This window comes from Arvicola amphibius, chromosome 2 (genome assembly GCF_903992535.2).
Source record: "Arvicola amphibius chromosome 2, mArvAmp1.2, whole genome shotgun sequence".
In the NCBI taxonomy this organism is placed as follows: domain Eukaryota; kingdom Metazoa; phylum Chordata; class Mammalia; order Rodentia; family Cricetidae; genus Arvicola; species Arvicola amphibius.
The window spans coordinates 61704672-61729125 of NC_052048.2; the positions used below are offsets into that span (position 1 = coordinate 61704672).

General features: G+C 50.2%; 1 protein-coding gene across 2 annotated transcripts in view; it reads right to left on the reverse strand.

Moving 5' to 3' along the window:
• Positions 1-440: 440 nt before the first annotated feature.
• Add2 (adducin 2) overlaps positions 441-24454 on the reverse strand; it is a 32979-nt gene continuing 8965 nt past the window's right edge. Inside the window, exons 5-14 of one of the 2 annotated variants that reach the window (XM_038319160.1) lie at positions 21964-22113; positions 19674-19817; positions 16933-17031; positions 12473-12649; positions 10472-10729; positions 10007-10126; positions 9495-9584; positions 7623-7776; positions 6374-6499; positions 441-745 (exon numbers count right to left, since the gene is read on the reverse strand). In XM_038319160.1, the coding sequence (XP_038175088.1) occupies positions 441-745; positions 6374-6499; positions 7623-7776; positions 9495-9584; positions 10007-10126; positions 10472-10729; positions 12473-12649; positions 16933-17031; positions 19674-19817; positions 21964-22113 (1623 nt within the window). Of the gene's footprint in view, positions 746-4527; positions 4554-6373; positions 6500-7622; positions 7777-9494; positions 9585-10006; positions 10127-10471; positions 10730-12472; positions 12650-16932; positions 17032-19673; positions 19818-21963; positions 22114-24454 lie in introns of both variants that reach the window. The other variant, XM_038319162.1, reaches the window with a different exon arrangement.

The following is a 24454-nucleotide window of genomic DNA, read 5'->3' on the forward strand; positions in this document are numbered from 1 at the left end:
ACCCAAAATGGAAGAGAAGAAGCATGGCTTCTTGCTGTGGAGACAGCTCCATTAACAAGAGGCAGGTGTCCTGGGAAGAGATGGAGTTACTCAGAGGAAGCCTTGGCCCGCGAGCACTTGTGACCATGCCTGGTGCTCGGCTTTCCTGCCCTGGGCTCAGGCTGGCAGGTGGTGTCCTGACAAAGGCAGCCCAGGACTAGGCAGTGTTAAACAGAGGACAGAGCATTGACCATGGGAGTCAGGAAGCTCAACTTTAGGGCAGGCTCTGCCACCAACCGTGACTGTGGGTCAGACACCTGGCTGCTCTGGGAAGGCCGGCTCTAAGCTCCCCTCTGAGTGTGATCCCAGGTCCTTCTCTGTCCCTTGTTGGCCCTGTGCTCCAGGGGCAGAGTTGGAAGGAGGGCAGGGAAGGAGGGCAGGGGTGCAGCGGGAGCCTCAGATCAAGATTCCACCTTCTCCTTCTTCTTGCTCTTCTTCAGGAAGGAGGGGGTTCGGAATTTCTTTTTCTTTTTGGAGGGTGATTTGGAGGGCGAGCCCTCTGGGGACAAGGGGCCACTCGTAACTGACTCGGTTTTGTCCTTGTAGCTGTCACCATCAGTGTCAGCATTGGTGGTCATCTGGCCCAGTTCTTTGCTGAGGACCTCTTCTGCACTCGGCTCCTCCTCCTTCCCGTTCACCACCACCCCTTCCTGTTTTGTTGGCTCAGGTTCCGTGGTGGCTTCGCTGTCTTCTGTCTTCTTGGCATCTAGGAAAAGACCAGAAGACCCGGGCTATAAGATTTCATGAAGGCGAGTGTTCAAGGGGTCAACAGAACCACTTCTAGGGGAGGTCTGGAGTCAAGGGTGGGCAGGCTGGCGTGGGGTAGGAACAAGGGTCCTGGAACAGAGGAGGGATGGCGTTCTCACCTCACACCACCTGCCTTGGGGAACACATCCTGGGCAGGTGATGCTCTGGGTTCTTGTCTACACATGGAAACACAAGTTGGTTTCTGAACAAGCACTTAATTAATTCAGGCATTGAATGAGAATGAGGCGGCACACGCAAGGGAGGAGAGAAGCTGTGGGCTGCATGTCCTGGTCGTCTCGGTGCAAGCATTGTGATAAGCAGCCCAGCTGTACCAATCAAAACATGATGATCACAGGTCTTCATACCTCCACAGCAGCAGGGAACATGGGGAACCAGTGTCTCCCCAGGGGGCAGAGAGGAGAAACAGGAGGGATCCAGCATTTCCATAATACACTCAACAGTCCAAAGGGGTCCTTTCATTCTAGTGGCTGCCAGGGCTCAGGATCACTAGGCTCCAAACTCAAAGGCAGCATGCTTAGCCCCAGGTACTAAGGTCCCTTGCTGTCTCTTCTCCCCAGCTATGTAGGTTTTGAAACCTCTGTGTAAAGAGGAAGGAGGGGAACTATAATGCCGCAGACACTGAAATGGAGGAAGTGACTTAAAGACTGTCTGGCTCCCTCCTCCCCATTTCACAGTTCAGAACGGGAGAGGGACACAGTGTGGGATCAGGTCCTGGCTTCTGCCTCCACATGTTTCCCATCCATGGGTGAGAGGCCTGTTGGTATGTATACAAGTGTACTGTGTCTGCTGAGCATAACTGGGAGGTGTGTGAGAGGTGAGCATTTGAGTGTGGTGTAGATTGTGTATATATGCACGTGTATGGTGTGTGTGTGTGTGTGAGTGTGTGTGGTGGGATCCTGGGTACCTCTGAGTACGAGCATCACCATCAGAAGAACTGGCACATGCTCTGCTATATGGGAATGGGAAGCATTCTACTCTGCAGAAGTAGAGTCCACACTGCAGAGTGGCTTGTGACTACAGTCTGTGTGGATTGTGGATGGAGTGAGCTTGGGGCAGTCAAAACAGGCTGGCTCAACAACCTGGCAACACCTTACAGTGAGGCCTTTCATTCCTTCTCAATCCATCATGACAAAGTTCTTTCCAGACCTGCCTGAGCGTGGGTTCCCTTTTAGTACTGGAGACTGGCCACTGCCTTCCGTTCGTTCCACTTTCCAGACTGGAGTCTGTCAACACCCACAGCCCTGACTCCTGTAGCCCGAGCTCTGGTCCCCTCACCTCCTTGTGTGTTCCCAGGGCTGGACCCGGCAGTGCACCTCAATGCCATACATCTGTTGGGACATGGTCCTCCCTCTCTACCTTTGACTTGGTCTTCTTCACCATCAGTCCCTTGACCCATCCCTGTCTCCCAGGTTCTACTATCTGGGGAAGGCCCTTCTCTCCTCTCTGTACCCCCCAAATCAACATTATACAATAGATTTGTTTGAATGCTTGATCTTCCTCTAACCCCAACGTGGGGTGCTCATTTACATTGCCACATGCCGTCAGAACACAAACTCTCTCTTATTTCTGTGCAGCCATCTCCAGGTCATCAGCAACATAACTGAGCCTTTCTCTGTGCGAGGCCAGATGCAGGTTCCATAGAGGATACCTGGCCTTTTCAGGAACATGCTCATCTTTCCAACCTGGGTCAGACACATGGCTTTTGGCCTGGCCTGTCACTTAGACAGCAACAACAAGGGAGATAAGGGGATGGCCTGAAGTGAGTTTGGGAAGGTGCTTCTGAACTTAATGTCAACTAGACTAGCCAATATCCCAAGAGCATGCAGGACTGGTGACTGCCATGCATGGTTTATATGTCCATAAAGAAAAGAATGCTCTTCACCATTGCATGCAGAAGCTGAAGAAAGGCTCATTAAAGGCTGGGGAGAGTATCATTCATGATCAGTGCTGACTCAGCACCCGAGTATCATGCTGGTCCACGAGGCACTCAAAGTGCAGAGCAGGGAGCAGAGGGCAAGCAAGCAGAACAGCCTTGGGAGGCTCTGGGAGCAGGAGACTGGCCAGCAGAGCTCTGCACCAGATTCTGTCCTCATTTAAATTCCAGAGCATCAGTGTCTGAAAGAATGATCCAGACTCAGCTGTGCAAATGCAGTCTGTCTCCGTGTTTGGCCCTGAAGCAAATGGTAGGCACAAAGTGTGTGTGTGTGTGTGTGTGTGTGTTTGTGTATGTGTGTGTGTGTGTGCCTCACACATGTCAGGTAAGTACTCTACCACTGAGCCACATCCCCACCTCTCTAAATTCCTGTTTTTATCTAGTCATCAGGCCATTTTGACATAAAAGGACCATTGACTACACAACGGGACACTTGGGTTCAGAATATGCTCCTTTCACTAGCTCACCTTGGCTAAGAGTCAAAGTTCCTCCAAGGACTAGACATCCTGTTGGCATGTGTAATAGCTCAGATCCTAGTGTGCAGAGCCTCTTGGTATTGACAGACTCGTGCAGCCCCTTTTGGCTCCACAGCTCTTGTAGCAATCAGAATGCAGGGAAGTATTGCAGATGTGGGCTCAGGCCAAAGACCTAAGAGGGTCTAGAAACTTCTGCCTGACAGCTTTGGGAGACATAGGCCACCATGGATAAAGTCAAATGACACCAATGGAAAATGTGGAGGGTAGGAAGAGCAAGAGTGAGACACAGAGACAGAGACCCAATTCAGTCACCCCAGTGTCCCCACTGAGCCCTGTTTCTTCCAGTACCTACTGAAGCACCAGATATGTGTGCACACTGTCTTGGAAGTCCTGGCCTACTCATGCTCATAGCTGATTATGTGTGGTCTTGGCTGATGTCACACAGGACTGAAGAGCTGTTGAGCTAAGCCCAGTCAACTCTAGCCAATGCACAGAAGAACTAGCTCACTGTGGGCCATGATTGCATAGTGATCTGATGCTACAGAACTAACCTGCCCAAGTCTTGGAGGCTGACAACATCAAGGACTAGTAAGTTCTCACAAATCAAAGAGCACAACCCTTAATAAAAATGGATTTATGTGAGCACACTGCAAAATTGCTCATTTTCTCCTAACACACACTCACTCTTGGAGGCCCATAGCTGATGTCAGCTGTATTCTTTGATGGATCTCCATTTTATTAAGGTCTCTCAATTGAATCCAGAGCTCATCAATTGGCTAGAGCAGCTAGTCAGTTTGTCCTGGGGTTCCTCTAACTTTGCCTCTTGAGTTCTGGGATTACAGGGACTCCCATGCCTGGTTGGGTTTCACATGTCTGTGCAGCAAGCACTTATATCCACTGTGCCATTTCCCCAGCCCTTTGAAGTGTTTTGGGTGGCTTATTTGAAATAATGGATTAATCTGTGAACATCTGACATGAAACAGGAGCTATTTCTTTGCAGCTTAGTCTATGGGGCTGCAGTCAGTACAGATTCAGATTCGGGAACATAGATGACTACTGACATTAGGAGACGCAGCAGGAGAGGACCTGGAGCATAGTGACAGATGGCTGGAAACAGTTACCCTTCATCTAATGGATAGGACACATGTGGGAACACAGCTACTGTGCCAGAGTCCATTCTGCCCGCTCCAAGGAGCTGATCCAGGTTACCCAGCCCCACCATGCTGCAGCTCACATCTACGTCATGTTGTGTAAAGTAGTTAGGCTCCTAGTTGTCTGTGGGACATAAAACTGAAACTTTTGTTACTCTACAACTATAGTTATAGTTGTAGAGAAAACTATAGCTTTTGTTATTCTACAACTCAAGTGCAGTGGAGGCGGGTGGATTTGGACCAGACAGAACCAGAACTCTTGTTACAGTGAGTGTGGTACCCAATGGATGGCTGTTCTATCCATCCATGTTCTTCCTGTTTTCTAGGCCTCTCAGGAGCTGATGAATCTCTTGATTTGTCCTTCTGCCATGAGCCCTTCTCAGGCTCTCCCTGCATTTCCTTCCTGCAGCCTGCACACATGTGCTAATAGGCAGACACTGGTCAGGTCCTCTGCACAAATCTACAAGGCATCTGAGGCCGAGAGAATCCAGGCTCTGCTCAAAATTCTAGAAGAGGCTCCTTAGAGGTGAGGACCTCTAAAGTGGGGCCAAGGATTAATTCCTGTTGACCATTATGCTCTCCTGTAGCTCCCTTCCTTCTCGTGGAACTTGTTCCCTCCCTCCCTCCCTCCTTCCCTCCCTCCCTCCCTCCCTCCCTCCCTCCCTCCCTCCCTCCCTCCCTTCCTCATTCCCTTCTCCCCCCCCCCCCGTATGTGTGTGTGTCCAAGTCCCTTACAGGAAGCCTAGTGCATGCACAGCACAGGTAGAATTGGTCATGAATTTTACATCTAAGAGACTTTCCAAAGGTGGGACTGTGAGAACCAAGGAGAAAACCTTGGGGGAAACAGATTTCTTGTGAAAAGCTTCTCCCTTCCTGTTGTGAGTGCCAGGTGAGGTAGGAAGTGGCCTCTCTATACTTACTACAGAGATAAGTATTCAGACTCGGAGGAAAGTCCTTTGATGAAGGCACAAATGGGAAGAGAAAGGAAGACATTGTGGACAAGTTGACAACATACCACGATGAGACACAATGAACACATATAGCCAGTAGAGAGGAGGGAGGGACATCCACTTGGGGCTGTGGCCTCAAGCAGATGGGTTTTCTCCAACAAGGCTGGGCCTGTGTGCAAGGCAGTGGTTGGCTTGGAGAGGAAGCTCAGGGTGGAGGTGCTACCAGAATCACATATGTGACCTGTCACTTAGGATGGGGATCCCAGAAGCCCAGCAGAGGCCATTCACGGTGCACTCTGGTGGAGTTTCTCAGGGCACCCAGTGGAGCAACGTGGTGGTGGTGAGGGACCACGACAGCATTGTTACCAAGTATGCCTTAATCACAGTTAGTTCCTAGGTTCAAATTATTCCCTTACTCCTTCAAAGTATGCTGCCACCAACACTCCCTTTAGACAGAAGAGAACTGTAACAAGGGAAACACACACAGAGTGGGTCTCTGAACTACTAAAATTAGCAGTTTGGTTGGGCCTAGAATTCTATTGTCTAAAGTCATGTCTCTCTAATAACACTGTTTTCAGATGGTTTACATTTCCAAGTGCTCTGGACAAATGCTGAGGGTGGGCTCCAGGCCACAGAACCACCTAAGTTCACCAGGGAATCCCAATGTTCATTTAAGACTGACAGTGCCACCATCAAGTCATGCCCCCGAGAAATGCAGAGTCTTGGACCTGGCAGAGCAGAGCTTTCATTTTAAAGAGATCCTTCCTCACATCATCACCTGAGGACCAGACAGGACAACTAGTCTTCTGGGGAGGGGCAGGCTGTGGGTCAGTCGTTTATCTCTGCCTGGAAGGGCTCTGGTCACATCAGCATACCTCACTAGTAAAACAAACTGAATCTTGCCCAGACTGCCTAGAGCTGCCCAAGAGGAAGCGTTTCCTGTGGGAGCAAGGCCACCCTCCCCTACAAACCCTTACTAGCTACCAACAGCTCTCTACAGTGTGTGACCAACCACCCACTCCCAACTGCCTTTTGAAGCCTGCCAGCTCCACTCACCCTCTGAAGCCTTGGAAGGAGAAACCGCTGGGCTCTTGGTCCCTGCCTTCGTCGGACTCTGTGCTGGAGACGCAGGGGTGGATTTTACAGGTGATCCACGTTCTTCCGTGGCTGTGTCCTTTTCCCCTGAAAAATAACAGAAACCCACCTTAGCACAGAAGTCACAGAGAGACATGGGGGGGGGGCGAGTGTGAAACCCAGTGCTTTTCTACTTCGTCACTTCTGGCTGGAGAGGTTTTGGGCCCTCCTTAGCTCAGATTTACCCCTGCTCGTTCCCAGGGAAGCTAAGAGGGGGCAGTCAGAGTTATTCATCTTGTCTGTCTCACTCCTGGAAGTAAGGTGGCAGGAGAATGCCGTGGGCCAGTCCAGCATCCGACTCTGCAGGTGTGGCTGAAAAGGACCAGCCACAGAACACATCCACAGACGCAAGCAGAGCCCCCACAACTACTGGCTCTCCTTAGGAACACCCAGAGCTGTTCACAATAGCTAGCTTGCTAGCTAACTCAGCTAACTCACACCTTCCTTCCAAACAGTCCCGAGCACATTTTTTCTACTTTTTCCAGCTGGCACATTTGAACTAAGCAAGAGGGAAAGCAGTACGTGGAAAGATGTCTAATTCTGGGTGAGAAGAAGTGGTGGTGGAGGCCCCCATTCAGGGAAGTTACACCTTAGTTTAAGTGGGTTTCAGGCTTAGGTGATCTTGAAGCAAGAAGGTGAAACAGCTCCATTGTGCGGAGCGGGAGAGTGAGAGAATGCCTTTCACTCAGAGAGGGATTTGAGGTAGAGCCTGTGGGGTAGATGATTTGGTTCAGGCTATCCCAGATGGGAACAAAAGCATGACCCAGCAAGTCAAAACATCAGCAGTTTCAACACATAGGGACTGGTTGGACTCCAGCTACTGAAGCAAGGAGAGTGCCGTCAGCTGATGGAGTCCTGGCTACTGTCACACCTGTCTCATTGCAGCCAACACCAACCCATTGTTACTGACGTTGTCTTAATCAAAGGCACAATTCTAAGTACTTTGCAAGTATTAACTCCTTCATATCCAGTGGAGCAGGGTCAGTGGAGTCACAAAGGTGCCTGTCCGTGTATCTGTGAGATGGTGGGTCATATCTAGCTATATTCTGCTAATGGTGCTATTTGGTGATGGGGCAAGAAGGTCCTCACTGGGACCTCAGACCACAGTGAGGAGTCTGAGCTCTCCTCTCTGGGCTGGCAGGTCCTGCAGCTATGGCTTGCACCGGTTTACCTTCCTGCTCCTGTTCTAGCTTCTTCCTCTCCACCTCCTTCTTGTATTCCTCCAGCTCCTGGTCGGTGAGTTGGCTGAAGGGATTGGGCACTGTCTCCTCTGATTCGTCTTTGGTATCTGCATCGCCCTTGGACATCAGCTGGCTCTCTGTAGACTGAAAGTTAACCAGAGTGTGTGTTGCTCTCTGACCGCTGTGCTGGGGCCCAAGCTGGAACTTCTCTCACACTCAGGTGGTGATCAGATGTCTTGCTAGGGAAGTGGCATGTAGTTCCTTGGGACCAAGTTTGGGGGCCTTTGGGTAGGGTTCATTCATTCTCCCCATTGCTATATCTTCCCCAGCTTAGACTTTGTAACTGTCTTGGTGAATATAAGGGTTTACCCTTTGCCCTTGAAATGAAATCAAAGGATGCTCCCAAGCAGAAGACACACCTTTATTGCAATCCCATCTATGGACACTTCCAAGCCATGACTGTGCATACATTTGATTGCCCAGAGTCGGTCAGACAAAGTCTAGCAAGCATAGCATTGGCTAGAGCAAGCAACATGCCAGGCCCCACCCCTGCTGCCCCTCCCTGTCCCCCAACAGCAGTGCAAGCCACAGTACACAGCATGAAAACACAAGACACAGGGGCTGCAGCATTCTCAGTCCAAGCAGTGGGTCCTTGAGTTAGAGTGACCAAGAGACCAGATCCTTCCTCGAGGATTTTCAGCTGCCTGCTCAGCAAGCCCTGGCAGGGGCACTGGCAGAACCTCTGTTTTGCGTTTCAGTGCAGTCCCTGACTTGAGGTCTGACTAGGCAGACACTTTTAAGCTCCAAGAATCATCTAGTCTCTCTTGCTCAAGGGGAGGACTGAACCACAGACCCCACTGCCCTCTCCCTGCAGTGTCCTCTCTGCAGCCCATCCAAGGCGTTGCTTGCTCTCTGTGGAGGAGAAGCACAGAGTGAAGCCTCAGGGGACGTAAGACAGGGCAGTCACAGCTATGGGCTTCACTCACAAGGGAGACAATGAGTCTCAGAGTAGTGAGTCTAAGACAGATGCCAAGGAGAGGGAGGGACTCAAATGAGAGCTCTTGCTGAGAAGGGCAGAGCTGCTTTAGAACAATCTTGCCCCGTGCTGGTCTTTCACCCCTCTGGGATCACAGGCCATTTCTAACCTTGATCCTATGGTGTTTTCAATTCACCACTTGGCTGAGTTGGGAGGGTTGGGAAGCAGGTGTGAATGCACAACTTGCTGCTGCCTGATCTGCAACCACATCACATTAACATGCTCTACAGAGAGAAATGAGCCCTGGCACTTCCCACTTGCTATGGTTTTGCAAGAGCCAAAGACAGCCATGATGCCACCTCCACAAGGCAGAATTGCAATGCCACTCTGCTGCCAAGCCTTAGACAAGATGCCATCCCATCCCAAACACAGAAACAGCGACTTCATGCTTTCTAACTCCAACTAGGTTTGTATGGACACTCCTCATCTTCCCACCCCACAGGCACAAGAGTCCTGCCCACACCTCTCTCCCTGTGACCTGGAGCTCTGGTCAGATGACATCAAATCCAGAGATCAGAAACAGAGTCCACCAGAACTCAGCAGGACACTGAGAGAGGACCTCATGAAGTCCACTGGCGGGAGGTGTGGGGCCGGCCAGCGGCCTTCCCATGAGCAGATGGGCTGCTCCCTATCCCCTGCACCCAGGAGTGAACCAACATTGTTCTCCCTGATCTCACAGCCACCTGTGTGGTGGCCCTTCACTATGCAGCAAGAGCCCGGCACCTAAGATCATGGAGTGAGCAGGCCTGAGGACTCAGGGGTCCCACTGCCCAGCCCCAGGAGGCAGATATGCCTCCCCCTCAGTTGTGGGTGGCGTCTGCTGTACCGGGCTCCGGCTCTTCTCGGCGATGACGCTGGCCAAGAGTTGGGACTGGGGCCCTGCAGACTTTATGTCTTGTCGGTTTTGTTCTCGAATCTGTGTGGAAAGGGGAGAGGAACGGGTCAGAGCATGGATGGGCACTCCTGCATCTAGTGAGGCCGGGACAGGTCTGACAAGGTACTCTATGGTCAGCAGCCTGTCCTCTTTGCTCTAACACAATCTGCCCATCCTGAGAGCTGACTCTATACCTGGTCCCAAGCCGCCAAACTCATAAACTGAACTCATAAAAGGCCACTCTGTGGACAAGTCTTTCAGACCTACCTACTATGTAAAGCAAGTGCCCTGCTACATAATGGGTTACAGAGGACCACAGGACCTTGTAAGTCCAGCACAAAGCACTGAGCCCAGGTTGTAGCTCAGACAGTGTCATATCAGGGGTGAGTTCCCCCAACCTAGAAACTTGGCTTGTGCTTCTGGGACCCCAGAATCCTTCAGAAAAGAGAGAAGAGCAGACTCACCTTGTTCCTCATGTCCAGCACTTCTTGGGGGTCAGTGTAGAGAGGCACAAATTGGTTTGGGTTTTCGATCCGTATGGGCATGCCACTGCTGGACTTTTCCACCTCGTCAGCTTTCATCCACTGACAAGACAAGGCATGTGAGTAAGGAGGCCGGACCACAGGCCAGCGGGTGTCCCACCCACCACCATGGAAGGTCAGCAAGCCGCTCAGAGCTGTTCTCTTTGTGGGTCAGAAACAGAACCTAGTCTCTCTCAAATCTGTGCTTATGGAAGTAGCCCAGTCCTGTTGCCCTCTGGAGAAATCTGCCCCTCACATCCTAAATCTCAATACAGGGGTGCAAGAAAGAGGTGTTAGTGGCTCTAAGGCCTGAGCACAGCCTACATTAACCAGGAAGAAAATTACACAATTTGCTTTCCTTCAAATCCAACTCATCCCATCCAGGCTGGCCTGACCTCTCCCTCTCACCGTGGTCTTTGGCCGTGGACTGCCCATATTCCTCTGCACCTCGTCAGCCACATTCACCCGCAGGTAGGTGTTGGGTGTGTTAAGCCAACGAGTCTTCTCCTTCTGCTGCTTCTGGGCATGCTGGCGCAGGGCAGGGACTGGGGCGCCGTCCTCTTCGAACACAAAGGCAGTGACCGTGGCTGGGATCTCCACTTCACTTTTGTGTTTGGTTTTCTCTTGGACAAAGGGGTGGCGATATGTGTAGCCTGTCCTGTAGCCCTGGGAGGACAGAACCGGAACCAGGTGTTGTAGAGGTGAGGGACCCACACCTGAATGCCCACCAGACACCCGAGAAGCCAGGCGAAGGTCACAGGGGTTTTAAATTGAGATGGGCCTGGTCATTCAGGCTTGTTATTCCAGTTGCTCAGGAAGCTGAGGCAGGAGCATGACAAGCTCAAGGGCAGCTAGGTAAAGTAGTGATGCTCTGCTTCAAGATAAAGCATGGACAAGAAGGGCTGGGGGAGCTCCACGGCAGAGCGCTGGCTTGGTACATGTGACAGCCTGCATTTGATCTCTAGCATACAAAAAATTAACAAAATGATGAGTCCTGCTTAAATTTCTTTCTACTATAATAATAATAATAATAATAATAATAATGTATAATTTTACAGTGCTGGGTCTAACTTATCATGCCAAACCAGACACTCACTCTATAATGAGTTAGACCCTCAGTATCCAATGTTTCCAAAGTAGCTAAAATAAAGATAAAAATAACTTAGATTTAAAATTATATGTATGTTCATGTGTTCGTGTGTGTGTGTGTGTGTTTGCAGGTCATAGAACTGGAAAGGGGATCATGAATGAGAAGGAGGTCTTAAGGGAGCGAGGTACAGAGAGTAGTGTATATATGTCACAGGAAAGCAGAAGTGGGAGCTGAGGGAAGGAAGAGGAACAACAGAGGGGTAATGGGTGGGGACGGGAGAGAGGTGGGAGAAATGAGAACAATGTAGGATGATACATATGTAGGAAGACGCCATGTTGAAACTCATTACTTTGTATGCTAATCTTAAACATTAGCTTTAAAATAATGTCAAAGTAATTATGATAGTAAATTTCCCTTGAACGGTAGGAACAAGCCCCAGCTTGGTCATTGTACAGAGCTGCTGAAGTTCCTCGCTCACTCAAAGCACCTTTCAAACATCCACAGGGAAGTCTGACTGCCCTAGTACCCTCCTTCTCTCTTCTCTGAAACTTTAAATGGAATCTTCTGCTTCTCAAAGCTTCCAAAGGATTCCTGTAGGAAGCCACTCACAAAGTCCTGGTGCTTCCTCTAGGGGCAATGATTCAGCACACAGATGTTGCCAGGAATTCCATCACCGAAGGCACGCTTCATCGTTATAAAGGCTCCCTCAGGTCAGCCTAGCCAAAGGACGCGGAGGGATGACGGGAGGGAAAGGACTCATTACTGCAATGACCTTGACATGACACCTAGGGTGAGGAAGGTGAGCTGAACAGGAATGTTCTAAAGACTGCTTTCATTTCTCATCCAACATTAGCTCCTGCAAGGGGGATGCTGTCCGCTTGAACCCTCTAATGAAATGGAAATCTAATTCCTTATGAGACTGGCTCATTCATTCACTGCAACAAAGTACTGTAAAGCTACTGCTTGGAATAAGGAAGCTAGGGTGTGAGGGGCCGTCAGTCCTAGAGCTGCGACAGTGGGTGGGGCAGGATCAACTCAATGACGATGCTGACGGCCTGTGCTGTGAGGAGAGGCACTGGCTTGGCTGAACTGCGATTTCCCATGCAGAACACAGACAGACATGAGGATGTCTCAGCGCTTAGCACAGGGAGGAAAGGCGAGTACTGAAGAAAACTATTGTTCAAATGAAAAAACTCAGAGGCTTTCACCAACCAAACCATGACAGAGGCAGTTCTTGTATGTCCTAGTGTTTTGAGCTGTCTGGTTCTGTGGGCTCAGCCTCCATGGAGTGGTCTGAAGGACAGCACCAAGACACTCACTAAGTTGTCCAGCATCCTCATGAGGGCTTCAAATTCATGTTCTCCCAGCCGGCTCTTCTGCATGGGTCCAAAGGTGCTGCCTGCCCACTGCACAGAGCCCACCTCATGTGGCCGGTGTTTCTCTTGCTCTAGGAGAATAAGGTTCTCAGTTCCTCCAGCGCTGGACAGAGCCGACACCTACAGAGAGATCAGAGCACTTAGTCACAGGGGAATGAAGCCCCCCAAAATGCTGTGGTTTGCACAAGGAAGCAGTGGGGCCACAAAGGAGAATTCAGGACCCAGAAAGGTCCAGGGAACAGGAGGGAAATAGCTGGACACTTGTTGGGTGTGCACTCACTGTCATGGATCAAAGTGTAAGTAATTCCTCCTCAGGCTCGGTTCTTAGAGAACCCCAGAGTGGAAGAAATAACATGTTAAACTCCAGAAATGAAACCACACAGAGGACTGAACTGGTATCTGGGATATAGCACACCTAGGTACCAAAACAGGTACCTAGGATATAGCATCCCAAAGAACTAAACAGTACCTAGGACATAATGTCTCAGGGAAGAAGGAATGGTACCCAAGATGCACTGCAGAATTGTAATTATTTCTGGAGAAGACAATGCTAGAAAAGATTCCAAAGGGGACTATTCATTGTTTTATAGACAAGGTCTCATGTAGTCCAATATGGCCTTGAACTTGCTATGTAATAGGTTGGCTCTGAAAACCTGATTTTCCTGCCTCTACCTGTTGGGGACCGCGGACCCTCAGACCCTGAATTTTCTATGACCTCTTGCCTGCTGGAGTAAACAGCTTGTTTTCCTGTGCTTGCAGCTGCTCTGAGCATGAGACCCTCATGAGTTTCTGATGGCAGGGGAGTGGTTTCTGGTGGGTTTGTAGCTGAAAAATCCTGAGAGCTAGGGCGTGGCCATTAGTCAAGGAGAGCCCTATATAAGCTGCCCTGGAACACAATAAAATGGGCAATCTTGTTTCAAGAGTGGCCCGTGTCTCTGTGTGTTCTGTAATCTCCAGACCCTTGCCTGACTGTGGCTCCAGGTGGTGCAGGCGCCACATCTACCAAGATTAAAGATGCCTGCTATCATGTCAATCTGCATTTTCAATCATTATGTCTAATATTTTATTTATTCAACAAGATTTAAAGATGCCTGCCACTGTGTCCTGCAGGAACTTCAATTATTGTCTGTAATATGTTATTTCTTCAAGAGGAAACTATCTGAAGCAAACGGCCATAAATACTTGTAAAATTCCTCATGTGTATGTGTGCGACGGTTAGTTTTAAGTCAATGTGATATATAAGTCAGAGTCTTCTGGGAAGAGGGAACCTCAATTTTGAAAGTGACTCAGCTCAATTAGATTGGGCTGCAGGCAAGTTTGTGGAGTACTTTCTTGATTAATGACTGATGTGGGAGGGCCCAGGCCACTGGGGCAGTGGTAACCGTGGGCAGGTGGTCATGGGGTGTATAAGAAAGCAGGTTGAGCAAGCCAGAGGGGATAAGCCAGTAAGCAGCATCCTCCAAGGCCTCTGCTTCAGTTCCTGCCTCCAGGATCCTGACTTGAGTTCCTTCCCTGATGTCTCTTGGTGATGGACTGTGACCTGAGAGCTGTAAGATGAGATAACCCTTTTCCTCCCCAAGTTGTGAACTAAGACAGTGTGAAACATAAGATCCCTCTCTCGCTAACACCTGCTAGGAATACTTAGACCAAAGGCCTTTAGGTGTAACCTCCTGCAGGTGCCATAGATCTCCAGAAGAATGCTCTGGGCAGAGGAGAAGCCAGAAGATTTTTCTACAGTCTTGTTATTCAAGCTATATGTCCATACACCCATGCTGGGGTGATCAGTCACCAGAGCTGCCCCTCTGATGATCTAACCTGCAGTGCCTGATGTTTCAGGATAGATTGGGAGTCTGGGCTATGGTTTAGCGGTGTTTGTTTCGACCAAAGATAAAACAAACGCAGACGCATGAGCTGCAGGCATCCAGGCAGCACCTTGAGTTCCTGGCATTCTCCTGCACCAATGCATGACCCCAACTACTTCTTGGAGGTGAGTTCCTCAGACTCCCTCAGATGAGCCATGACACTCTGGGTAAAGAGGGCATCACAACACTTTCCAGTGCTTTTTTACTCAAGATATATGTCTGCACGTCTTTAACTGTCCCCACTGTCCCCTGCTGCTCTGGAGAGGCAGTGCTAGGGTGTGTTGAAGAGGAGGCCTGTGTGGGTACCATGCTGCCTGGTGTGTTACATCACCATGTGACTTCGGGCAGCTGTTCACCGTATTTGTGCTTCAGCTTCCACCTCTGTCAAGTAAAAATGGCAGTGCCCTAGCGACCTCATGAGGAGTCTTTTAAGGTAATACTGTAAAGTATTTGGAATGTTCTGGAGCCTCAGGAGCACCACATGGATGCTGTTGCTAAGTTAACAGAGGATGAGAGGCGGCCTCCCCTGGGACTGTTAATGGAGGAGGAAGGAGGGAGAGAGCACCCACAGCTTTGCCCAAGCTGCCTCCTTCCATCTCTTCCTCCAGCAGTTTCCATGGCGATGGGTAGCAGATGGAGAAGAACTGCCTGTGCTTCCCATCTGCCTCTCAGCAAGCAATGACCCACTTTTCTAGAACTCCAAACCGATAGGTAAAGAGAACACTGGGCCCTGGAGAGCTGAGAAGGTGCTTGGGCTTGGGCCACAGGCATGGTCATAGTCCATAATCATGTTCACCTGATCACCAAGGTCACCGGGCCCATGTGGACACAGCTCCAGAGTTGGCTGCCCGAGAGCAAGCCTGCAGTAGCTGCAGGCCGTGGCTTCTGCACTCGCTTGTGCCTTATCCTCTGCTTTTGCCCTTCCACATCTAGACCATTCCTCCTCCCTCCCTCTAGAAGCCTCTCCATCCTTGACACTGACAAAGAGTCACTGGTACTTTCCTGGGTTGGTTGCCAGAGGGATGTGGGTGGGCAAAGGCACAGCAAGTCAGACCTGTGCAGAAAGTGACACCAGCCAGGAGGCTGTTAGGGAACAGGACCAACAGCTCTGACCTATGGCTGCAGGTCAGAATGTTAAACTGCAAAGGGATCACTTCTGGGTCTGAACTGAAAGCCTCTCCACTGTGGACCTGTGGGGACGCAGCAGGGGTTCTCCGTCTGCAGAGGGCTGGGATAGCTTTGCAGAGAGGAGCTTTTCCTGGGTGCTCTTCTCTCACAGAAGTATCTGCAAAGGTGTGATAGGGAGCCCTTTACAGTCCAGTGTGAGGAAAGACAGTCTCCCCTAGATAGTAGAGGTTCAGCCGGTTCTGACGCCAGTCAGTGGCCCGAGCATGGGACAGCATTTGTAGTTAAGGAGAAGGCAACGCATCAGAGACATGACCTGGAGCCAGGGTCTGACCATTGCTGTTTCTCGGGATCCTCGCTCTATTCCCATGGCCTCAGCACCGTGCCCCTACAGCCCAAGGGTATCATAGGCTCCTCCACCCCCACACTGCTGCGCTGATCTCACCTTTTCCCGAGTGACACTGAGAAAGTTGGCGATGTCTTTCAGTGCTGCTCTGCCAGGCCAACCAAGACAAGGCAGCATGGCATCACGTGGGGCTGTTCTGGAGCTGCAGCCTCGGCATCTGCCAGCTAAGCCCTAACACCAGTGCCACTACCCCTTCTAGCCTGGAGAGGCCACTCCTCCCAGCAACTTTGACACATGCTGACATGAAGAAAAAAGGCTTACAGAGGGCACGTCTCTGCCCTCAAGGACACCCAGCCAGGGCTGGAGGTGAAGGAGCTGAGACAACCAGCTCACAAGTCTATCCAGGGCTGGGTAAGCCCCACCCCCACCAATGTGTCCACCACAAAGTGCATGCTCTTGACTGACCTGCACTGTACAACTGCCCATACCAGCATCCCTGCTGCTCCAGGGGCACCGTTATCATTGACACCTCCACCTAGCTGTCCCTTCCCAGTGAGGGGACTGGGAAAACTGCTCCCTACATACCCTTGGGGGTATCTTGCTGTTCTGGTTGCTATGACAACACTGACTGTCTCTCTGTCCACTCCTCTTTCCATGCCTGACCATACTCCTGGCCCATGTACAGCCAACCCCATTCCATGCTACTCCCTGGCAAAACAAGAACAACCTTTTCCTGTGTCCCCCAGTACAGCTTGGTGTACCAGCCACCCTAGGTGACACAGGTGTGGTAGGGCTTTTGTGTGCCTGTGATGGTTTACCCATCCTGGCCTCAGGTCCCCTAGATATGAGTAGTACCAGTCAGATGGTGTGATGGATTTTTCCAGGATGTGGATCCGTTGCCAGCAGGAAACTGCAGGGGCGGAAGGGAAGTGGTGACTGGCAGGGTGACAAAGCAGAGTCTCAGGAAGTCAGGTGCACAGGACCCCAAATGAAAGCTAGCAGGGCCCACAGTTCCCAGGGACCCCATCAAAGCCAGATCCTGAGCTTTCTTGCCAGAGTGCCTTGCGTACCTGCACCTCACACGCAGCCTGCAGGTGGAAGACCTTATAGAAAGCCTCCTCCACGGTGTCACCCAGAGCGACCATGCCATGGTTTCTCAGCACCAGGATCTGTGGAGGAGGAAAGAGCCCATTAAGTCCGAGCCTCTGGAACTCCCCTTCTGGGCCAGCAAGATGGCTCCATGGGGAAAGGTGCCAGTCATCAAGTCTGAAAACCTTCGCTCAGTCCCTGGGACCGACATGGCAGAAGGAGAGAATAGACTACTGCAGATCTTCCTCTGGATTCCGTGTGAGTCTTGGAGGCCTGAACTAATCCCCCACCCCACTGCCCCATGCACACCAACTAAAATGAGTAAATAAAATTGTATAATAAAATCAACCTTAAAAAAGCTTCCCTCCTAAGAGATTTTCATCTTACCAAGATCAAGTCTATACCCAGCCTGGAGCCCCTCCCCCAACTCCCCACCTTTTCTCTGTAATCAGGAACCTCACTGCTAATCTAAGTGTGGTTTGAGTCCAGTGCACCCAACTGCAGGGAATAGAAAAGGGCATTTGAAACCGATTCTGTGCAGCTCCAGTGACTTTGTGGGGGCACTGCTATGGTTTGGGCTTCAGAGAATTCAGAAGCCTGAAAAGGCAGTCAGCAAAATCATCTGATGCTCGGTGTAGCACTCGGACCTCAACAGTGACCTTCTGCCCTGTGACTTGGTCAACTTTGGTCAAATCCAAGAGGATAACACTCTTGGTGGCTCTGCAGGAACAGGCAGCCATATGCTATCTCTCTGGACCTCGGGCTTTTGCTCTACAGACTTGACCCTGACAGCTACAGTTCACTTCTAGTCAGTTTTTCAAATGAGGAACAAGAAGTTCAGAGAAATGGAAAGTCTTTGGCTCCCTGGATGCAGACTTTGGACTAGAACCTGGGGCTCTCCCTGGTGAAACTGTTTCTGATTTGGCAGGGACAGTGAGTGAAGGGAGTGAAGAGACAAGACACAGGTTTAGATCTCGATTAAGACTTTCCTTCCTTCCCGGAAAGAAATACTCATGGTTGGTTTTACCCTCGGCAGCTTTGAAGCCAGGTGAAGCAGGAGGGAGCTGAGGCGAAGAGCTATGCATTCGGTCCCTGCAGAGGGTTGAGGCCTCGGGAATCAGAGCATCTTGTCCTCTTTTGCTAGGATCAGCTGGAGTTCTTTCCTCTCCATGCCCAAGACTTAGAAAGAGCTCAGGGCTCAAGCTCAGAAACAGAAAAAGCATGTGGAACATCTTCTCTTAGATTGCCATAGCCCACACTGCTGAGGGTACCCTGGGGTTGATGGGAAGAGTAGCAGGCTCCTCCCACAAGGTGGAGATGGGGAGGCAGGGACTCAGGAGAAGTGACACAGCTGCCAGCTCAGACTCCGTCTCTTTTCTGGTCTGAGATGGCACCACAACTCTTCGCTAGCAGAAGACAGTGTTTTAGACTTAAGTAAGCCAGGCAACAATACCAGTTGGTAATTAATGAATTAACATAGTTAATATTAATGAATTAATATAGCACTCAACTTGGGAAGACTTAGAAAAATAGCCTATATATTAGATGTGAGGAAAGGGGCAGAAGGGACAACCTTTGTGGGAAGCAGTCAGGCAATATGAAGTCAGACTTATCAAGTATGTCCCCTAGACATGTCTAAGGGAGCCTCCTTAAGCCCAGAGGCTTAGCTGGAAGATTCCCTCTTGGTGTTGTTTTTCTTAAGAGGAACCCAGGAGGTGGGAAGGAAAAGCCTGTAAGGTTCAACCACAGAGGTCTGCTCAGGTAAATTCCAGCTTTTCATACAACAAGGTATGATTTACTAATCTGAGTGATGGAAGAAACAGTCACATAAGAAGGCCATTCAGTGTGTATTGCTAAGGGGAAGGAGAATTGGTTTCCTGGTTGCAGTTTTGTAAATATATGTGAACAGCCTTACAGAACGCAACATCTCAGAGCTATGGGGGAGAAGTGGGTTTTTTTTTTTGTTTTCAATTCTTTTCTTTCTAAAAAAAAAAAAAAGTCTATGAAACTTGGAGGCTGGAGAGACAGCCCAGTGGCTAAGCGTGCTCCTGCTCTTGCATAGGACCCAAGCTCAGGTCTGAGCACTTCTAGCAGGCTGCTCACAATCACCTTCAACTCCTGCTCCAGGGGATCTGATGACCCCTCCTGGCCTCCACATACACACACACACACACACACACACACACACACACACACACACACAAATCTTAAAAATTATCTAGAGAACAAACGTTCTCCAATGAGTACATGTTGCTTTTGTGATGTTAATTCTGTCTGTGTGACGGGGGGGGGGAGAGGCAGAGAGAGAGAGAGAGAGAGAGAGAGAGAGAGAGAGAGAGAGAGAGAGAGAGAGGGAGAGAGAGAGAGAGAGAGACAGAGACAGAGACAGAGAGACAGAGACAGAGACAGAGAGACCGAGCACATCAGAGGTGAACATTGGGCGTCTTCCTCAAGTCTTCTCCACCTGATTTTTTTTTTTGAGACACGGTGTTGCATTAAATCTGGAGCTCACTGATTCAGTTAAACTGATTGGCCACACAAGTCCCAAGGGTCCACCTGCCAGCACTGATACATACCGGTCACACCCAGCTTTTTATGTAGATACTGGAGATGGAACTCAGGTCCTTGTACAGCCAGCTTTTTATCGTTCTGAACCATCTCCCTGGTCTTGTGATGTCAGCTTTTGACAATACCACTCCACAGCCCCCTCCCAGAAACAAACCTTGCAGGTCGGTCCAAGGCACTTCTGCAAATTGATTCGATCTGCTTCCTGCTCCATTTCCCCATTGAAGTCATAGTAGGCCATGTCCCCCACCAGCAGGGCATTATGGGAGACAGGCAGGAGGCCACACTTCATAGCTGACACCTACAGGGAAACAATAGTTACCTGGCACCTGCAGCCCAGGCCGCAGGGTGCACGGGCCCTCTCTCTTTGGAGCACAGCAGGCCAGGCCTGCTCACAGGAGGAAGACTGTACACCGCCCAGGCCCACTCTCTCAGTGAGGGCCGTGGCCTTTCCATCACACTTGCACATCACCCCAGCAGCTCTGAGGACTGCTGGGCGAGCACGCCCACGGGGGACCTGCGACCCAGCCCCAGCTCTGTCGTCTGTGACTCTGGGAGGAGGCAGGAGTGGTGGACGTGTTTTCCCCCATAGTATGGCCCTGGGGCAGTATGAGTGCAAGGATGAGAGAAACCTGTGCTGGTTCCTGGGCTGGCTAGTTTTATATCCACTCTTAACACAAGCTGGAGCCATTTTAGAAGAGGGGACATTAATTGAGAAAATTCTCCTACCAGAATGGCTTTTGGGCAAGCTTGGGCTATTTCTTGAATGGTGATTGATATAGGAGTGCCCAGCTCACTGTGGGTGGTGGGTGGTGCTGCCCCTAGGTTGGTGGCCCTGACTGCTATAAAGAAAGTAGACTGGGCAAGCCACGTGGAGCAAGTCAATAGCAGAGCTCCTCCATAACCTCTGCACCAGTTCCTGCTTCCAGGTTCTTCCTCTGGGTTCCTGCCTGACTTTGCTGCATGATGAATTACAAGTTGAAAGATGGAACAAACCCATTCCTCCCTGTTGGTCCTGGCTATGGTGTGCTATCTGGCCATGGTGTGCTATCTGGTTATGGTATGTTATCTGGTTATGGTGTGCTATCTGGTTATGGCGTGCTATCTGGTTATGGTGTGCTATCTGGTTATGGTGTGCTATCTGGCCATGGTGTGCTCTCTGGTTATGGTGTGCTATCTGGCCATGGTGTGCTATCTGGTTATGGTATGTTATCTGGTTATGGTGTGCTATCTGGCCATGGTGTGCTCTCTGGTTATGGTGTGCTATCTGGTTATGGTATGTTATCTGGTTATGGTGTGCTATCTGGTTATGGTGTGCTATCTGGTTATGGCGTGCTATCACAGCACCAGAACAGTAAACAAATGCAGCCTTCTACTCCATTTCTCCTTGAAAACAAAGCATAGTGAGGTGCAGAAGGACCTACTATCTTGCCCCACTGCCCCAAATCAACCCAAGACTGCAGAGACCTTCAGCACAAACACAGCATCGAGTCTTGGTCCTGATTCTGGGAAGTCTATGCCCTGTGTTTCCCTTAGAGATCAACAGGCTGGTGTCGTGTGATCTGTCCTACAGGTATGTGGTCTGGTGTCAGCAGGAAAAGATGATGGCCAAGGCAATGCCCAGTGTCTGCCATTTATCTGTGACACTGCAGTGTCCTCTGTACATGTGGAGAGATGGCCTCACTATTACCTGTGATCTGTGATTGTTCCCTCTACTCTCGCCCAGGTTTATTGGACCCTTCCCCAGATCTCAGCTGCCCTGAGCTAAGGAAAAGTCTGCAGACTCGGTTTCCATCAGTTTACTCTTCTGTGCCAAGGTCTTTCCTCTGAAGGTCTGGGTCATGTGGGGACCAGGGCAGCATGAAGCCCAACAACACTGACTTGGGCAGACACTTGAGAGGTGCAGCTGCCTGGCTGAGTTCCCAGCTGCGGCTACAGCAGAGTTGGGGGGGGGCGGTCTGTGAAAGCCCTTTCCTCGCCCTTGCCTCTCACCAAGACCCTGGTGAGGGAAAAGAAGGTTGGAGTAAAGATTCCACACAAGAGTTCACTCTTGATCTGAGTTCCAGATCATTCCAGAATCTATATTTTCATCATTATTTTATTTTTATTTCATATGCATGGGTGTGTTTTGCCTTTATGTCTGTGTGCATCACATGCTCGCAGTCCCTACAGAGGTCAGAGCAGTGGGTGTCGAATTCCCTGGGACCAGGGTTACAGATAATTGTGAGTGGCTGTGTGGGTGCTGAGAATGAAACCCAGGTCCTCTGAAAGAGCGGCCAGTGCCCTTAAGCCCTGAGCCATCTCTCTGCCCCCTTGCAGGATTTTAAAATGATGATATTGCTATATCCCAGATGATGATCTCCCCAAGGAGAAACAGGTGCTCTGGGCTGACTGACACAGGGAGCCTGGCACTGGGTGGAGCTCCGGGGCTGGGAGGCCTCACTCACCGCAGCTGTGGCAGGCGTATGCAGGTGGATGGCGCACCGCACGTCGGGCCTGGCGGCATAGATGGCTGAGTGCAGACTGAAGCCTGTGGTGTCCACTGGGAAGCAACTGCTACCCTTCTCTACCACCTCTCCCAGAATGTTCACCTTGATCTGGTCAGTGAAGAAGAGAACAGACTCAGAGCGGCAGACCCAATGTGTCCCCTGCCCATGTCCACCCAGGATGATAGGAGTAATAGCTGGCCTTGGTGTTGGGGGACAGCAACATGGAGGCCTGCTTGCAGTGACTCTTCAGGGGTGATAGGTGGTGGTGATTCTGTAGGGGAAGTGGTGGGGCAGTTTCTCAGACTTTATGGTGCGTTACTTCAGGAGCTGCCAATATAGAATCTAAACACAGAGAGGACTCAGCATGCTTAGCATTTTCCTAAATGGTGTCCAGGCTGTGGCCCACAAAGCCCACTCCAATTATGAGCTAGAAGAGAGTCAGTGATAGAATCCTCTAGAAGCAGCTAAGAGGACTCTTGGATGCCAACAGAAACTTCCAATGGATGGCCTGTCTAAGCTGAGCCATCTTATTTTTGAAACATCATAATGTACACAAAGGTAAAGAGAATGGTATACTGAACACCTTTTACCAGTCATGGAAAAGGGAAGTATTTAAGGAACCAATGGGAAGAAGTCACTTTCTTAGCCTGCTCTCTACCCTCTACTAGCAGGTGGCTTGGCTAAAAACCATTACATTTAGTATGTGTGTAAAGGAGGTGGCAAGGGAGAACGAGGGAGAGAGACAGAGACACACATAGTGAGTGTTGGTGGGAGAAAACACATACATACATGTGTGTGTGCATGCACACGCACACGTCAAGAATAATGCTTGTGGCTGGCTATGGTGTTCCTACTTAACTATGGATTCACAAAACATCAACGTCAGGGAAGGCTTTTTGTGACTGATAAGACAAAGTGCCTCCTGAGTAGAAAAGGGAAGATGTTTCATCCTCAAAGTGCCCCCACCAACCCTCCCAGCACATTGCAAGGTCCACCCCTCAAAGATGCAAATCACCTAGCACAACCCAAATTCTGAGGCAAGGTCTTCTAACATAATGGTTCTCAACCTTCCTCACTGTGTCACCCTTTAATACAGTTTCTCATGTTGTGGTGATCCCCAACCATAAAATTATTTTGCTACTGTTATGAGTTGTAATGTAAATATCTGATATGCAGGGTATCTGATATGTGACCCCCCCCCCCCCCGCAAAGGGGCTGTGACCCACAGGTTGAGAACCTCAGTCCTAACACCTTGGTGGTCTGGTCCCCAGGCACCCTGTGTCCCTAGGTTCACTTGATTACAATTATACCTTGTTCACTAACAAGCTAGATTTTAGTTTCTTTAAAAAAAAAATCACCAGGTAGTGGTGGTGCACACATTTAACCCCAGCACTCAGGAGACAGAGGCAATTGGATCTCTGTGACTTCGAAGCTAACTTGGTCTACAGAGCTAATTCCAGAACAACTAGGGCTATACAGAGAAATCCTGTCTTGAAAAACCAAAAAGAGAAATCACTGTAACTTTGACCCTCTCAGTAGAAGCACCCATGACATCCCAAGTCTAACACACAAAGCAGGTCCACAAATGGCCCCATACTCCATTCCCAAAAGTCCACAGACAGAAGAGGGACCAAAGAACAGTGACATCTTGGTGTGGGGACGGGCACATTATTGGTGCCATGTGCTTAGCTGCACAGGAGCAGCATCCAACAGACCACTGCTGCAAACCTCTCTATGGAGGGAGTTTTACAGAACGGAACTGGTTTGGAGTGGCCTGATGCTGGCTAGGTGTGACAGTAGTTCCCCCAGCTCATGCTTGTGCTCAATCTGATTCCCCAGTTCCTCAAAGAGGCCCAGTCAGACTTCCTCTCTGGGAAGGCCCCTCTCTGGCTCATTGCTTATCTCATTGCTGGACCTGTGGCTTGTGTCCCAGGAATCTCCACAACATAATAGGCCAGTGAGTAGTCCATCCAGTGCCTCTGGAAAAGCAAGGACTCTGAGGACTGCTTCAGAGACACAGGCTTGCTTTGGATTCTGCTGCTGTGCAAATTTACAAAAGATGCCAGCTGTGGGGAGTGGAGCTCAGGTGATTCTACCTCTCCTTTCTGCCTCAGCAACCACATTCTCCTTTGGAGGTATAAGCTGCACATCCATACATAGTCACCTGTGGCCTACCTATACCCCAGATCACCTCAGCCTGCTGGTGACCCCCACAAACCTGTCCATACCCCAGATCACCTTCTGCCTATGATTCCCCTTCAAACCTGCATCTTGGGGTCAGACCCCTTCTGAACCTACCACAGCCAAATGCCAAATGCCTCTGCCTCAGAGACAATGCCCACTCTCACAGCACCTCACATGGTGTGGGAAGTTCCTCTGTATATTTGTTGCTTTTGGTTAATGAACAAAGCCGCTTTGACTTAAGGCAGGGCAGAATAGAGAAAAGGGG